The sequence below is a fragment of the Sinocyclocheilus grahami genome, unplaced genomic scaffold (assembly GCF_001515645.1).
Source record: "Sinocyclocheilus grahami isolate Dianchi unplaced genomic scaffold, SAMN03320097.WGS_v1.1 scaffold346.1, whole genome shotgun sequence".
Classification (NCBI taxonomy): Eukaryota; Metazoa; Chordata; class Actinopteri; order Cypriniformes; family Cyprinidae; genus Sinocyclocheilus; species Sinocyclocheilus grahami.
Window position 1 is genome coordinate 1,805,625 of NW_015505525.1, and position 16,751 is coordinate 1,822,375.

At 36.0% G+C, this 16,751-nt stretch overlaps 3 protein-coding genes across 5 annotated transcripts in view; 1 reads left to right on the top strand and 2 right to left on the bottom strand.

The window, feature by feature from the left end:
* qdprb.1 (quinoid dihydropteridine reductase b, tandem duplicate 1) overlaps positions 1 to 4,707 on the bottom strand; it is a 6,360-nt gene extending 1,653 nt beyond the window's left edge. Inside the window, exons 1-4 of the mRNA XM_016229047.1 lie at positions 4,588 to 4,707; positions 4,267 to 4,359; positions 4,008 to 4,105; positions 3,033 to 3,192 (exon numbers count right to left, since the gene is read on the bottom strand). Of these exons, the coding sequence (XP_016084533.1) occupies positions 3,183 to 3,192; positions 4,008 to 4,105; positions 4,267 to 4,359; positions 4,588 to 4,680 (294 nt within the window). The 5' untranslated portion in view covers positions 4,681 to 4,707 and the 3' untranslated portion in view covers positions 3,033 to 3,182. The remainder of the gene's footprint in view (positions 1 to 3,032; positions 3,193 to 4,007; positions 4,106 to 4,266; positions 4,360 to 4,587) is intronic.
* Positions 4,708 to 5,001: 294 nt separating this feature from the next.
* The window catches only part of gtf2e2 (general transcription factor IIE, polypeptide 2, beta), a 24,664-nt gene continuing 12,914 nt past the window's right edge, over positions 5,002 to 16,751 (top strand). For all 3 annotated transcript variants that reach the window (XM_016229046.1, XM_016229044.1, XM_016229045.1), the window contains exons 1-2: positions 5,002 to 5,163; positions 6,013 to 6,176. In XM_016229046.1, coding sequence (XP_016084532.1) covers positions 6,014 to 6,176 — 163 coding nt within the window. In that variant the 5' untranslated portion in view covers positions 5,002 to 5,163; position 6,013. The remainder of the gene's footprint in view (positions 5,164 to 6,012; positions 6,177 to 16,751) is intronic.
* On the bottom strand, positions 7,901 to 10,988 carry smim18 (small integral membrane protein 18). The gene is made up of 2 exons (XM_016229048.1): positions 10,909 to 10,988; positions 7,901 to 8,660 (listed from the first exon to the last, which is right to left on the bottom strand). Exon 2 carries the CDS (start codon positions 8,657 to 8,659, stop codon positions 8,447 to 8,449), a length of 213 nt encoding a protein of 70 aa, XP_016084534.1. The 5' UTR covers position 8,660; positions 10,909 to 10,988; the 3' UTR covers positions 7,901 to 8,446.

Consider the following 16,751-nt stretch of genomic DNA (forward strand, 5'->3'; position numbering starts at 1 on the left):
ATATATATATATATATATATATATTAGGGCTGTCAGTTGATTAAAATGTAATTTTTTTTATCTGATTATTTACATGATGTTGATTAATTTAATCACAAATTAAATTTGGCTGTGAAACTACCCACAAAAGATCATTTAAAGCCATTATTGCGTTAAATGAGAAAGTATCAAGTAGACATTACAAATAGTAGCTTTAGAAAGAAATCTTTTATTTGATTTAAAATAAAATTTGTTACAAATAAACGTTTTGGCTAAAACAGTCTAACATAAACTATGGAACATAAAAGAAGATAGATCATAAAAGAAGAAACATCTCAGTATTTTTGATCATAAAATGAAAGTCATTGGTAACCAAAACAGATTGATTACCAACAGTCTTCAAAATACCTTCTTTTATGTTGTGCAAAAGTCATACAGGTTTGAAACGACATGAGGGTAATTGATGACAATTAAAATTTTTGGGTTAACTATATCTTGTTTAATCTAATGTTTTTTTTAAAGGGGTCATATGATGTTGCAAAAAATAACATTATTTGGTGTATTTGTATAATGAAATGTGTTTATGTGGTTTAATTATTAATTATTTTCCACATACTGTACATTATTGTTTCTCCTCTATGCCCCGCCTTTCTGAAACGCGTCGATTTTTACAAAGCTCATCGTTCTGAAAAGCGAGGTGTGCTCTGATTGGCCAGCTATCCAGTGGGTTGTGATTGGTCAAATACTTCAAGTGTGTGACGGAAATGTTACGCCCCTTACCCTACTGTGATGCCTTGTCCCGGCCGAAGCGACGAAACAAAAACATTAAAACCCATTATAAACTAGGCATTCGTTACATTCAGTGGGGACATAATTACGGATTATAATGACTTGTACTGTCTTTTCAAATCTTCCCACATCGTGACATAGACATGTTAGAACGAGCTGTTTTAGGTAGGCATGGTTGACTCTTAACTTTTATAAAGAATATCTCTTTGGATTTGAGACTTTAGTCTTTGCAACTTTACAGATCTTCTTTATGCACCAAGAGCTTGTAACACTTCAAAGAAAAAGGAAAAATTTAAATCGCATGGTATGACCCCTTTAATGAAATGATACTCTAAATAAGAAACTAAAACTACCAGCAGGGGGCGGTAAATGTCTTTGAGTCAGGCTATTGAATCATTGGTTCCCAACTAGCCCTAATATATATATATATATACACAAGGGAGGCAGTGGTGTCTCCTCTCCTCAAAAGTGGATGAGAAAATAATTGATATATTACAAAAATAAAACAATGCAAATATGACTAAATATGACATTAAAAGTTTAAAAGTCACTCGTTTTTATAAAGTAACACTGTCCAACATCGACATCGAGGTAATGCCGAGTTTACACTGCACAATTTTCAAAGACGTCGCATCACTGTTGGTTTCACACTGAATGACTATCTGGGACAGCATTCAGTTGTTGCTGTGTTCACACTGCACGATGGAACAACGACAGGAGGTTGCACACTGCATGACTTTACAATAGGAAGAATCGGGGGGGGTTTGGCGGGGTTCTCCTGGTACAATTCACATTCCAGGGCCTAAATATCACGTTATTGGGGTCGCTTCAACCTGCTGACATGAAAAACAACCGGCGGCAATCGCGGATTTGGTAACACTGTTCCGCAAACTACGTTTCATATAACTCCTCCCCGAACTTTCCGCTGCCCTGTATCTTGGTCTTTCATTGGCTGTAGGTCCTCGCCGTTTTTCAGTCAGAACTCATTTCACACAGCGTGATTGTGAATTGCCGACAGCTCCAGATATTTAGCATGTCAAATATTTCACGGGCGTCGGTGACGCATCGGCGATTCCCTCAGATCGCATCGTTGATAATTCACACTGCGTGATTGTCACTCGCGTGAACGAGCACCGATTTGCCTCTGATTTTGGGCATTTGTCGGTGATTTCGCAAAACCTGTCGGCAAGTGAAAAATCGGGCTGAAATCGTGCAGTGTGAACTCGGCATAAAGTTACAGCTGGAGGCTTGCCTCCCTTCGGTCCATAGACTTTCTACAGAGACCCTAAAGCGTGCCGTGACTTTTCTGGAGGCTCATTGAGATGAATGGGGGAAAGTCACGTGAGAGGAGGCAATGCCTTCGTCGCGCTATAACTGGATATGATCGGTTATGATTGGAAGTGATTGGTTCGTGTGATAAATCCCGCCTCTTGTTTTCGTGCAAGCTCTCGGCCTGAATGTAGAAAATTATGGCGTTATTGACTAATTATAAAGTAAACAAACAACTCTCCTGCTTTGTGTCACATCAAAATGAAACATGAAATGACTTGATGTGATGTGATGACTTGATGTGATGTGAAAACGTGATGACTGTGTCAGTTTTTAGTGAGCATTCAGCTTGATGAAATGAAAGATGTATCTTCGTGTCTGTGTCAAACTTTACAGGGCTTTTATGATGATGACCCAAAAGTGTCTATTTACAAGTGCAAATAGCCCGCCTTGTTGGCAGAGGCTATTTACACTAACTCCGGCCATCAACGTGTGAGTACAAAGCATTACAAAAGACTATCGTCTAATAACAGCTCCAGTGGCGCAGATGGTAAAGTTGTGTTGAAGTCGTTTTTGACATTTTGCCGAACTTTTTTTTCTTCTACTTTTTCAAATCAGATATCACGTCGTTATTATTATTGCATATTGTTTTATAATGTACTACAATACTGAGGTGCAGATAATTGCCACTATCTGCAATATGTAGTATAAATAGCAGAAAATCCTGCTAGGTGTAAATAGAATCTATGGCTATTTGCACTTAGTGTAAACATTAAGTCTAACAAGGACATGAATTATATATATATATATATATATATATATAATTCATGTAGTATATATAACTGCCTCCTCATTTTAAAACACCACCGCACGCCACTGATTAAATAAATAAATAAGTGTGTGTGTGTGTATACACACACATTCACACACACATATAGTTTTGTATTAAAGATGCTGTAAATATCAAGCAGTAAGTATAACCATACAGTACATACCTGCTGTTGGACCCAGTGCTGCTTTAGCCCCTGCCAGTGTGAGAAGCCCCTGCCAGTGTGAGAAGCCCCCCCTCTCTCAGGTGTTTGGTTGCTAGGTGACTGCAAATCTTGGAGGTCCACACACTCTGCTTCCACATCAAATCAGCAATGTTATACAGAGCTGAGGTTTAGAGAATACATTTATACAAATTATAAACTAATATAATAACAACTGAAAATATTCACTTTAAGAACAGAATTAGACTTTAGAGTGCCCCCTTTTGACAATACAGTCACAAACGGCTTACATTTCAAGAACTCAATGCCAAAAAAAAAAATTACACTCGCATAGCTAGAATGTGAATGCATTTGCGTACAGTATAATTCATGCCTTTACATTGAAAATGTGACAAAGTCGAGATTTAGCATGTCATAGATCAGTGGTTCTCAACCAGAGGGCCTCACCAAACTTCCAAAGGACATGACTTAAAACTATTTAAATGTAAACATTATTATTATTAATGTAATTATTTTGAACAATATCATTAAGATATTTAAATATAGGCTAATTTAATTAAAATGTAAAAAAACAAACATACAATCACTATTCAACAATTTTACTGAATAACACAACATACAGTTCTTGAAACTTCTGGAAGCACAAAGTGAATTTTGGATATTTCAGTTTTTCTTTTTTAATAAATCTGCAAAAATGTCAACAATTCTGTGTTTTTCTGTCAATATGGGGTGCTGTGTGTACATTAATGAGGAAAAAAATTTACTTAAATGATTTTAGCAAATGGCTGCAATATAACAGAGTGAAAAATTTAAGGGGGTCTGAATACTTTCCGTACCCACTGTATATGGAGATTTGACACTCAGTTTCTGTTATATATAATATTGTGTTTGTGTGTATACAGTATGTTATATATTATATAAAGGGCCTTCAAATATTGCGTTTGACAGTGGGAGTGTATTTATTAAGCATGTACTAACTTTAAGGCCTTGGCACTGCTGCCTGCCCAGCCTCCAGCCACACACAAGATGGCATCAACCTTATCCTCACCTAACAGCTCACTGACATCAGATGTTACCTAAATAAAAAAAGAAAGGCAGAGATGTAACATGCTTGAAGACAACACATGAAATTAAGAATCAAAGCCAGACCAATAACTCAGACAATATTCATGAATATTAGCATTAGCCATTAATAATTCCTAATTAAATTGGCAAAAAAAACGGTAGTAGCACCTACCTGGTTGGCTTGCTCAGTGAAGGATTCAGTCATCTTAACTGTAACATTGGCACTGGCTTCTTCATTGGCACTGAAATCTATAGAGGCAACCCACAGTAAATTACAAAACACAACTGAAATTAAATTATCCACCTTATTGACATATGACAGGCCACAAGAAATGTATATTTAAGGATAAATGCATGACACCGTGACAACTGTGACAAACGAATGAATAATTAACAACATTATCACTAAAACCCATGGAGCATGTCTGATGGCACACTAGAGAGCAATTTCTTTTTAATTACGTGAGCTGTCTTATGGGCTGAGACAACTCACCCAGTTTTTAGCTCTGAAGTACTGCACACATGCAGATCCTAGAGCCCCTTTTCCACCGTAAACAATCACTTTTGGGGCTTCTGTAGCTGCCATGCTATTTCTTTCTTCAGAAGCACATGAGACCTTGTTATACAAAGAAAACAGCACATGCGCCTCCTACTGTTAAAGAGGAGAGGAGCAATCAGAATTTTACTAGCGTTGGTTTTTCAAACCTTTTAGCGTGTTTGTATGAATCTTCCATTCGTTTTTTTAACTATTAATTTTTTTAAATCAGTTTATTGTTTGACAATATTCACTAATACCAGTAAATTTGCATTTTGTGCATCGCAACAGATGTAATAATCCTTTTGACCAACAGGCGGCACTGGAGTTCTGTGCCAATCACGATTAAAAACAAAGAAGGAGAGACTCGTTCTTCCGCAGGAAATTCGTGTAGTCGTGTAGCATCGCTAGCATTCTGTGACAAGCTTCCCATTTAGCGTCTTCACTGAGTTGACAGCATATCGTCACTGAAAATAATATTTAAGCTTTAGCTGAACTGTTTCTCTCTGAGAGAGAAGGCAGTGAGATATTCAGGTAACGCTCAGAACTACGAGATGTGTTGCTGCATGTTTTTATGTGATGTAACGTTAACATGTTTCTGGCTTATTTGTTAATTGCGGATATTGTGATTTTATTTTTACTTATATTGAATGTCTTTACAAATATCAAATTTTACACGTGTTAGATATTTAATATCCACTCGGCGTTGACTGTAAATAAGCAATTTATCTCCGTATGTTGGAGGTGGATAAACTTCCATCTGGCCTCAAATATCTCTAATAGACTGTGCATTAGATTCTCTCATCTAAAGGCGAGAGATGAAAGTAATGGTTACACAGTCAACATCCACCTCTATCTATAAATTTATAGTTATATAACAATTCTTTATAAACCTAAAAAGTGTTTGTTTTTAAATGAGTTAGTTGGACCACCAGATATTGAATGAAAACCAGCCAACGTATCTATGTGGAAACTGGCTGATTATGACTATGGCTTTACTATTATTGGTACTTTAATTATTTAAAAAATATAATTATATATAAAAAAATATCCTTCCAGACCATTGTCAGGTAGTGTATATCAGCTCGGCAGATGTTACGGTTTTATTTTCAATTGGTAGTTTAATAGCGCATTGATTTGTGGATATATTTTGTCATGTTTTCAAGTATTGGTTTAATAGTGTACTAATTCATAGTTTTGGCTTGCACCATACTAGTCAAACAAGCCAAACCTGCTGTAGCATTTGTGTGATGTAGAACCTTGCTTTATTAATTTGCTAGCATTATTTATAATGTCATTTCAAATAAATACATTCATTTATATAATTTTATACACACTCAAAGTCAGTTGAATCAAATTATTAACCGTGTTGTATGTGTCTAGGATGGATAAAGCTCTGCTGAGAGAGCGAGAGCTCTTTAAAAAGAGAGCTCTGTCCACTCCTGTAGTTGAGAAGAGACCAGCACCCTCTGAGGCCTCTGGATCCTCCAAGAAGAAAAAGAGTAAACCAGACAAAGAGACGTCGTCATCCTCCAAAAACAGCACAGGTCAGAGAGTAGATGTGTTATGTTATTTCTTTTTCAAATAAATGCTGTTCTTTTGAACTTTCTATTCATCAAAGAATTGAACCATGAATAAAAGAAAATTAATCCTGGTTTCTGCAAACATATTAAGAAGCGCAACTTTTAATAAATAATGAATGCTTTTTGACTGCCTAATCAGCATATCGTAATGGTTTTTTAAAGATCATGTTACGCTGAAAGCTAGAGTAATGGCTGCTGAAAATTCAGCGTTGCCATCACAGGAATACATTTACATTGACAGATAAAATCATCTTTCAAAATTGTTTTTTTTTTTTTTTGTACCAACCCCAGACTTTTGAATGGTAGTGTATGTCGACCTCTTCTATTACATATGATGATATTTATTGTATTGATGTTTTGGCATTATTTAAATAGCATCAGCATTTCTAAACCATTACACTTATGTTTTTGGAAGATGCTGAAACATTAACAATATAACAAAAAAGTAGCTGAAGCTGCTTGGACTAGGACTTTATTGCTTTTGGGAGCCTGATGTGTTGCAATCTGAATTACTGAAGTACTTTTCTCAAATGAATGAAAGCATCCTCATATCAGCGTCATCTTCTCTTCTCATCCTGTTTAAAGTAAAACCAGTGTCAGTAGCTAGAATGACATTGAGGATTCTTAAATTATGGCAGTGAGCCTAACAAGTACAAACAGGATATATAAAATTTTTTATGGATTGTCACCCAAGCAAAGCTTGTGATACTGGGACTGTCCTGGGCAGGGCTGCAGTTAGCAAAACCTTCATCATGGGCCTCCCGGCTGATGTCTGCTCAGCCTTTATTTTATTTATTTTCGGCGTTTTGCCTTTTTATTTAGGTTGGACAGTGTAATGACAGGAAGCATTGTAAGTCGGCACGCTGTCCACAAGGCTTTTGGCGCCTACCAGCTTTTGTTTGTGAGAGTTACCCAAGTAGATAGTCATAAAAATAGAGTATTATGAGGATTATATGAGAACGGAGTAGTACGTTTTGATTGGAGATGGACTGATATGACCTTTTTGATATAGAAAGTTGTTTAATTGTTTGATAATATATATGCAGAACAGATTTAATTATTAAAGGCAATATTAATAATATAATAATAATAGTAACACTAATGATTGCTGTTGTGTGTGTTATATTTATGCTAAGTTGTTTTTGCACTCTGAATTTTTGCCATGATAGTTTTGGGTTTTACATTTAGAGTTACATAAGTTATTTTAAAAGTTGAGTAATTACCCCGACTATATATTTTAAAAAGTGACTATACCTGTGAATGTACTGTTGTTGGGTGCTTTAATTTAGAGCCCCACCAAAAAGGTGCTGTTTATTGGTACAAAATATTAATAAAACCAATAACCAGCTATGTTGAAAATTTTGAATATCATTAAAAAAATATAAATCATTACATTATCAGTCTTTATCTCTAGCTCTCATGGTGTCTTGTGTATTTTAGGCCAGTAATATTGACTGCACGCCTTATTAAAGGTGTAGTCTAGTTCTTGTATGTGATCAGAGTCGAGCAAACTCAAGCACAGGCCTGTTTCTGCACGTTTTGAGCATGTAGACAGATTTAAATGTACTGTTAGCAGCTGATGATATCTTCTGTGACCCTGATGGGAATAACACATTTCTCATGCTTGTATGATTTTTTTTTTATTATATAATTTTAAATACACAATTTTAAGGCAGTGCAAAGATGCAATTATTGGCCTTTAATGTGCTTCTTGATGTAGATAGAACTATTATTATTCACATATTAAATCTCACAAAAACGTACACATACAAACATTCCCTTTACTTCAAACGTGTGTGCTATTTGCTTTAAGTAGTAGAATCATAATGTATGTAGAATATTAATTCTATAATACTGACATTGTCACAAACTTTGTCATCCCACACAAAGGGAAAAATTCATGTAAACACATCTAAAAAAATACAACAGTTTCATGTAGTCATCACACAATGGTACCGGAATACTGAATGCAGACTATAAGGAGACAATGAGCATACAAGCAAGTGTTTCCCTCTCTTTCTGGTCTAAATGTAATATTTTAAGCCATGGAGACACCTGTGCTGTGTATTGCTGTTAGAGCTAGTGGGAGTAGAGGGCTTCTGTCTCTGTATGTGTCTGGTGTGTTTTAAGGGTCTCCAATCTGACGAAGAGCTCCGTCCAAATCTGCAGCCTTTTCCACCAATCTACTGTTGTGGTTCCTATGGAGACTGTGTCCGCTGTCACCATGGTTACAACTAAACCACTTCGTCTCGCTGGCGGCGCAGGTCACGAACGGTTTTGGTTTTGGTGAAACAGCCGCAGTCCAGCAGCTCATAGAGGAATGCCAGTGTGGCGAGGGAGAGGATGGTGAGGATGAAAAGGAGGAGGATGATGAAGCAGGCAACATTCCAGCCGTCGTGAAAGGGATAGATCTGCTGGATCAGAGCAGAACTGCTGGACATGTTCATACTGCAGAGACACCAATAAATAGTCAGTTATTGAAGAGGAATGTGAGCAATGGGAAAAAGATTGAGTGTGGGTAGGAATAAAGATGGAGGCAGGGTGATTGACAGATTGAATGGTAATTTCTTCGTACTGCTTTGTGCTTTTTTGTGGTGTTGATGGAAAAAGGACTTCCATTAGAGCATGATGAAAGTTTTTTCATACAGTGCTTTAGCTGTCAGTCAGAAATCTTTGTTTGTTACATTGCAACCCACTCTTTTTGAGTATCTTGCGGCATTAGTTTAGGTTTACAATACACCATGTGAAGTTAAAGAGAGTTCAATTCTAGTTTGATCACCCGTGTCTTTGGCACCCATGCTTCTGTTACACTCTATCTAGCTGTTTTAGTCTAGAAAGTTTGTTCTAGTCTGTCCTTAGAAATAGAAATGCACCTTATTGGGATCAGTTTAACCCCAAATCAGAATAATTATTCAGGAATTTCTTAAGATTTCATTAGCTGATTATTTGGTATTGTCATAAAATTGCATCTACTGTTTGTGCTAATGCTAAAATTATTATTATTATATTTTTAAAATCATTTTAATTCAGTATAAGTTACTTTTAGGTTCATGCATCTAAAAATGACACTACCATTCAAAAGTTTTTATTTTGTAATTTATGAAAGAAGGTTCATGCATATTAAGGCTGTATTTATTTAATAATTTTTATTTTTATTTTACAACAGTAAGCTGTTCTATGTTAATATATTTTAAAATGTCAATTTATTCCTGTTACAGCAAATCAGAATTTTTAGCAGCTGGTACTCCAGTCTTCAGTGTCACATGATTTTTCAGAAATCATTCTAATGATTTGGTGCTCAAGAAATATTTCTTATTATTAATCGCTGTTGAAAATGGTTGTGCGGCTTCATATTTTTGTGTAAACCATGATGCATGCTTCTTTGATGCATTGCAAATTCAAAACAGCATAATTATTTTTTGTAACAAGTCCTTTACTGTCAATTTGATGTATTTAATGCACTCTTGCTGATTAAAATTAATTTTGTTTAAAAAAAAAATCTTAATGACCCCAACATTTTGAATGGTAGTGTACTTTGATAGGTTCAAATATTCCTTGCTAAACACTTGTTATATTAGCCCAAAAAGCATGTACAGATATAAGAAAGTACAGTTTTCAGAATCCAGGCAGCTTTAGCATCCTATTTTTTTAGTCTACTTTGGTTTGGGATGGAATAATCCTTATCTTGAATATTATGTAGGACAAATTGTATGCAAAATGCAATGGTGCTATACTAGAGAAATGAATTTAGATGAATCAGCTGACCTAGTTTGTTTGAGTGGACATTGTGTGTGTTGTGTAGGTTTAGGTCAGAGTGGAAGCTAATGTACAACACATTCTATTATGTAGCTTAAGGCTTAGATAATTTGTTTTACTTGTGTAGTGTTTGAAGTTCATTCTGATGATCTATGGTATTCTGTATTACATAGGTCACAAAAGTAGGATCTGTGCACATCAGGAATGCAACTTTAGGTGTAGTTAGGTTAACAGTAACATGAGCCATGCGAAAGCTTTTCTCATGCGTGTCTGATTGTGCACATGCGCTTCTACAGGAATACAGCTTCACTTTCGATCCAACCATGACTCACAGAAGAGAGTTCCTCCATCTCCAGAAAGATTTAAACTTCTTTTCACATTAATTTATTCAATATGAATGTTTTTTATGTTTATTAAAAAAAAATTAAACCTTAATTAACTCTTGTAGACTCCGTCGAACAGTCTCGACGGAAACAGACAGATGGCTCCTGCTTGTCCTGCTCCACCCCCAGCATCTTTTAGTATGGTGCTACCATTTCTTTCAAGCCCTTTTCTAATGTTTGTCTCTTTTGAGAATTATAAATGCTAATAATGAATGAGATTTTCTTGTTACATTTTCCGTGCACAATCAGTTTGATACTCTGTGGTGTAATGATCTAGAATTGCACAGTCAGCTTTCAACTGTCTTGATCCTGCATGTGTGTGTACGAGTAACATTTCTGACCAAGATCTGATGCTTGGATTACCTTTTACATGTTTGTGACCCAGTATGTGCATACATTTTAGTTATGGTCGCACAGCTTTGTCATGCATATTCTCAATATGAAGAGTCAATTACTTAAGGAATCCATTGACATTTATATAAAACAGAGATGGTGGTGTTTTAGTCTGCGTGAGTATTATTTTGCATTGTGTTGTGATTTATAAAAGCAGGACATACCTGGGTGTGAGTGTCTGGGATGCAGGGTGATGGAGCAGCCTCTTGTTCGTCTGTGTGTTGTCTTTCTTGCCACTCACGCTCTCTCTCTCTCCCTGCCCCACCTTTTTCTGGAACCGTGTATTGCACTGGCTGTTCTGAGTCTCTACTCTGACACCATTGGCTGGCTGTCCTGTCTTTCAAAGTATCAGCCATCCAACCTACTGTAACGCATCTGCTCTCAGCATTAGGTCCCGCCCACACGATGAATCATTCATGAGTCAGTGCCAAGATGCGGCTGAGGCTGGCTGTGCTCCAGTTGCCAGGGTTTGAGAGCAGGGTGTGGAGGAGGAAGAGGATGTGATGCTAGAGCTATATGAACCGAGGAAATTATTCCTTTTACCATGGTTACAAGGAGCTTGAGATGGAGAAAACTATGGGTGAAAGCAGGATGAGCTCTGACAATCAAAAATAAAATGTGAATTATGACGTCATTGTTTGTCCAGGTTTGCATTAGATTCAAGTAGAGCTGGGACGATATGGCCAAAAAAATTATCATGATTAAACTTTTCATATCGGTCGATATTGATAATTATCTTGATAAATGTCAAATCTTTATTTCTTTCAAGTTTAAAGGCAGATTTTGTTCTCGTGAGTGAAAGTTGTAGAAATCAGTTCATTATGGTTTTAAACTCCAAACAGGTGAACATTTCACAAATCTGAGGTACAATATTCAAAGCACTTATAATAATACTATTTTCTCTACATCAAAATATGCTTGAATAAACTTATAGTATAATCCTTATCAGTCCTTTTTCCCTGACAAAATATCTTAATAGAGAAATTAATTTCTGCATGTCTAATGGGTGATATTGTTTTAAATCATGAAACGGGTTTTTGTTTCCTGATTTTGATGACATGATGCAGATGTAAATTTGTTCATTAACAAAAACAATGACATCTATAAAAATTGTAACAACCTCATATTAGGGTAAAAATGTAAATATTCTGACTGCACCTCACTACCATTACTCCTGACATTTAATACATGTCTACATTAATAATATAATAAAATGCCATATGTATATCACACTTTTCAGTGAGCTTTATGTAATATTTACTACAATAATTGATTTGCTAGAAATGAAATCAAAAGTTGAAAGTTTTTCAGAATCATACATTTAAAAACAAACTGAGCTCCAACCACAGCGTTCGCTATTTTATTGTCACAGAATCAAATACACAGGATATCAAAGGGAGTGTAGGATACATCTATGCATCCTTCAAAAACTGATCAGATGGACAGGATGTGAGACAATCATAGAATTCTGACGTGCCTCGATGCCTTCCTACCTCTGTATGCTGCCTGCAGAGGCAGCATTTTCAGCTTTCAGACACAGCATAAAAATAGCATAATTTGATAATGCATTTTTTTTTCGTATAAGCAACCGGTCATCTCTGATTTGTTTCACTAACCTTTAGTGCATAAAAAGTTGCTTCATTTTGAGACCTCACTGAAAGTAATGAGAACTTGCACTCACAACAACTGAGTGTTTTTGAACAATTTATTAAAAGAACCAGCTCAATTTATTTGTGAGCCAGTCAGCCAGACTGTACTGGTTGTGCTGTATATTTATTTTTGTGTACAACCCACAGGGACATGTCAGTAGAAAAAGGTGTTACTTTGCCATTATTTTGCAGTACACAATCTTTAAACTTTGATTTGAATCTGACTGCAAGCTCATATTAACAACTTTGGTAAATCTGATTTTGTGGTGTTATAGATTTAGAAACAAAAAGCGGTGCAGGAAATTCTGAATGTGTGTCTAAATTAGTATCTTATTATAACTGAGTATTGTTCACTGGCCTAGTTACACTGGCGATGATATAAATAAATAAAAATGTCCAAATTCGGCCCAATTAGCCATTTTCTCTCCCCGGTGTCATGTGACTTGTTAGTGTTACGAGGTCTCGGGTGTGAATGGGGAGCAGGTGTGTTAAATTTGGTGTTATCGCTCTCACTCTCTCATACTGGTCACTGGAAGTTCAACATGGCACCTCATGGCAAAGAACTCTCTGAGGATCTGAAAAAAATAATTGTTGCTCTACATAAAGATGGTGTAGGCTATAAAAAGATTGCCAAGACCCTGAGACTGAGTTGCAGCACGGTGGCCAAGACCATACAGCGGTTTAACAGGACAGGTTCCACTCAGAACAGGCCTCGCCATGGTCGACCAAAGAAGTTGAGTGCACGTGCTCAGCGTCATATCCAGAGGTTGTGTTTGGGAAATATACGTATGAGTGCTGCCAGCATTGCTGCAGAGGTTGAAGGGGTGGTCAGCCTGTCGGTGCTCAGACCATACGCCGCACACTGCATCAAATTGGTCTGCATGGCTGTCGTCCCAGAAGGAAGCAGTTTCCTTTTTCAACAGTTTGCTGAAGACAAGCAGACTAAGGACATAGATTACTGGAACCGTGTCATTTCTTCAGTGTTGTCACATGAAAAGATATAATAAAATATTTACAAAAATGTGAGGGGTGTACTCACTTCTGTGAGATACTGTATATACACACAACAGGAAAAAAACCACATCTACTATGCTAGGTTTCTTTTCATTTATTTTGAACAGACAGTATTCTTTAAAAAAAATTCCACCTAGATGTGAAAATACTAAATATTATGTTAAATTATAATGTTATATAAAAATATAATGCAAAGGGGAAAAAACAGTACGACACGTAACGTAGCCTATATATGCTGAGTTTCAGTTCATTTTTGTGACACGCTTAAGTTGTTCACAGAAAGGAAACTCAAATGGCAGAAAGCGACATCCTATTTGTTTTCTTTATTTTACAAAAGCACAATGTTTTGTTTTCATTGTGAGTGTACACAAATAAAAGTAGACCTTTTACAGTGCTGCATTATTAATAAGACAATAAGTGTTTTAAGTTGATTCTGCTGGTATAAGGAAACAGTTGACGTAATCGCGCTGGTGCACACACACAAAACATGTCAGTTCCAGCATTGCTAACTTCAGCGCAGGTGGTACTTTATCAAAATAAAATACAGTGAACCAAACATCAACACGCCTGCCTCTTTGTCACCGTTGGAATGGAAATGAAGAACAAGGCCTATTATTTACATAATAAATAATAGTTTACAAAGGAAAGTAACATACAGGATAGTAATAATAGTAATACTAGGATAGTAATAGTAACAAAGGAGACAAAAATATATACATATACTATATAATCTAAAAATGATCCGGTGTTAAATATTTGTGAGTGGCAAGAGTATGTGAATCTTTGATTTCAGTATCTGGTGTGACCCCCTTTTGCAGCAATGACTGCAAGTAACATTTCTTGTAACTGCTGATCAGTCCTGCACAATGGCTTGTAAGAATTTTAGCCCATTCCTCAGTACAGAACCCCTTACACTCTGTGATGTTGGTGGGTTTCCTCCTATGAACTGCTTGTTTCAGGTCCTACCTTGGAATTTGACTCTGTCATTCCAAAACATTAACTTTGTTCTTCTTTAACCATTCTTTGGTAGAATGACGTGTGCTTGGGGTCGTTGTCTTGCTGCATGACCCATTTTCTCTTGAGATTCAGTTCTTGGGCAGATGTCCTGACATTTTCCTTCAGAATTTGCTGGTATAATTCAGAATGCATTGTTCCATCAATGATGGCAAGCCATCCTGGACCAGATGCAGCAAAACATGATACTACCACCGCCATGTTTAACAGATGGGACAAGGTTCTTATGCTGAAATGCAGTGTTTTCTTTCTCTAAACATAATGCTTCTCATTTAAACCAAAATGTTCTATTTTGGTCTCATTTATTCACAAAACATTTCTCCAGTATTCCGCTGGCTTGTCCACATGATCTTTAGCAAACTGCGGATGGGCAGCAATGTTCTTTCTGGAGAGCAGTGGCTTTCTTCTTGCAACTCTGCCATGGACACCATGGTTGTTCAGTGTTCTTCTGATGATGGGCTCATAAACATTAACATAAGCCAATGTGTGAGAGTCCTTTTGTTGCTTAGAAGTTAGCCTGCAGTCCTTTAAAACCTAGTGGACTTTTTAACGTCTTGCTATTAGAGTGTTGTTTGTTGGTGGACCACTCCTGGGGAGGGTAACAGTGGTCTTGAATTTCCTCCATTTGTACACAATCTGTCTGACTGTGGATTGGTGGAGTCCAAGTTCTTTAGAGATGGCTTTGAAACCTTTTCTAGCCTGATGAGCAACACCAACTCTTTTTCTGAGGTCCTCAGAGATCTCATTTGTTTGTGCCATGATACACTTCCACAAAGTACATGACCAAACTTTGACAGATCCCAGTTCTTTAAATAAAACGGGGCACACACTGACACGTGATAGTCATCTCACTGATTAAAAACACCTCTGAACAGATGGACTCTAATTTCACCTTCAAATGAACAGCTAATCCTAGAGATTCACATACTTTTGCCGCTCACAAATATGTAATATTGGATAATTTTCCTTAATAAATAAATGACAAAGTATATATTTTCATTTGTTTGATTGGGTTCTCTTTGTCAACTTTCAGGACTTGCATGCAAATCTGATGATTTTTTGGGTTATATTTATGCAGAAATATAGACAATTCTAAAGGATTCACAAACTTTCAAGCAGCACTGTATATGGGTAAATGATGTGACGCCTAAATTTTCTGTCCAATTGCATTATTTCAGTTAAAAATTGGTTTAAATGCATAAAAAAGATGCTGTGTATATAAGAAGTATCTCCCACATATGTACCAACTTTAACTTTTCAAAAAAACATTAGTTATTTGTAATTTTTCTGTTATTCAAAGTGTCAAAACATCATGTGGTGTGACCGTCCAGCCATAACTGTTGTTTTGGAAACATTTTTGAAAATACCCTAAATTTATTCAGATAAATTTTCTGCACTATTTGGCTTGACTCCAAAGGGTTTTGTAATCCTATATACAATTGCGAAGAATTTGCATTTATATTTCCATCATAACATTCAAACAAACTTTGTCCAATAATCTCCATTTTATGAAATATCATGTGGTGCAACCATAAAGAAACTACCATTTTGGGACTTTTATGTTGAAATCCATTCAAAGATAGGACGTTGCATCATATACCAATTTGCCAAGGACCCATAGAAGCATCAAGCAGGTTTGTAACTATCTTTCAAATTTGGGAAAAAAATTACCTTTTATATGGCTGGTATGTAGTTGCCAAATTTTGGATATCATGTGGTATGACCGCAGAAAAACAATGAATATTACGTTATTTCTACAAGTATTTATTTTTATTATAAATTTCATAGTGACCTTTCATGCGAAGCTAGCTTGTTTTGTTTAGGTGGCTAAATTTTGACTAAATTTGAAAATATGTGGTGCGACCAAATATCATGTGGTGCGACCACTGCAGAGTGTTTTCCATTATAGATATATGTCCCAGATTGGCATTTTTTGTGCAATTTTTAAAATTAAATTAATGGTTTATATACATAAAATAATTTGGAATAGATTTTTATGCAATTTGGGTAATTTAAGACTGTTTGTTTAATCTTTGTACAATATGAGAAAAATGCAAAAAAAAAATTTAGAGCATGTAATTTTAGTTTGGTAATTATGCATTTATTCATAATTTATTATATATTTATTGCTAACTATTTTAATCTATTTTACCAGATTCCACTGCCAAGGAAAGTAATATAAACGCTCGCCATAGGCAGCATGTTTATTCTGACCCTGCAGTCAAGCACAAACTCCAGATGTAATTTCTACTGTAAGAAAGATGTTTATGATTTCATCTCCGAAACTGAGCCAGAAACCTTCCGCTACTCTAAATTAACCCTACGCAAAG

Coding starts and splice junctions, on each gene's coding strand:
- smim18 (XM_016229048.1), bottom strand. CDS start 8,659: ATGAACATGTCCAGCAGTTCTGCTCTGATCCAGCAGATCTATCCCTTT.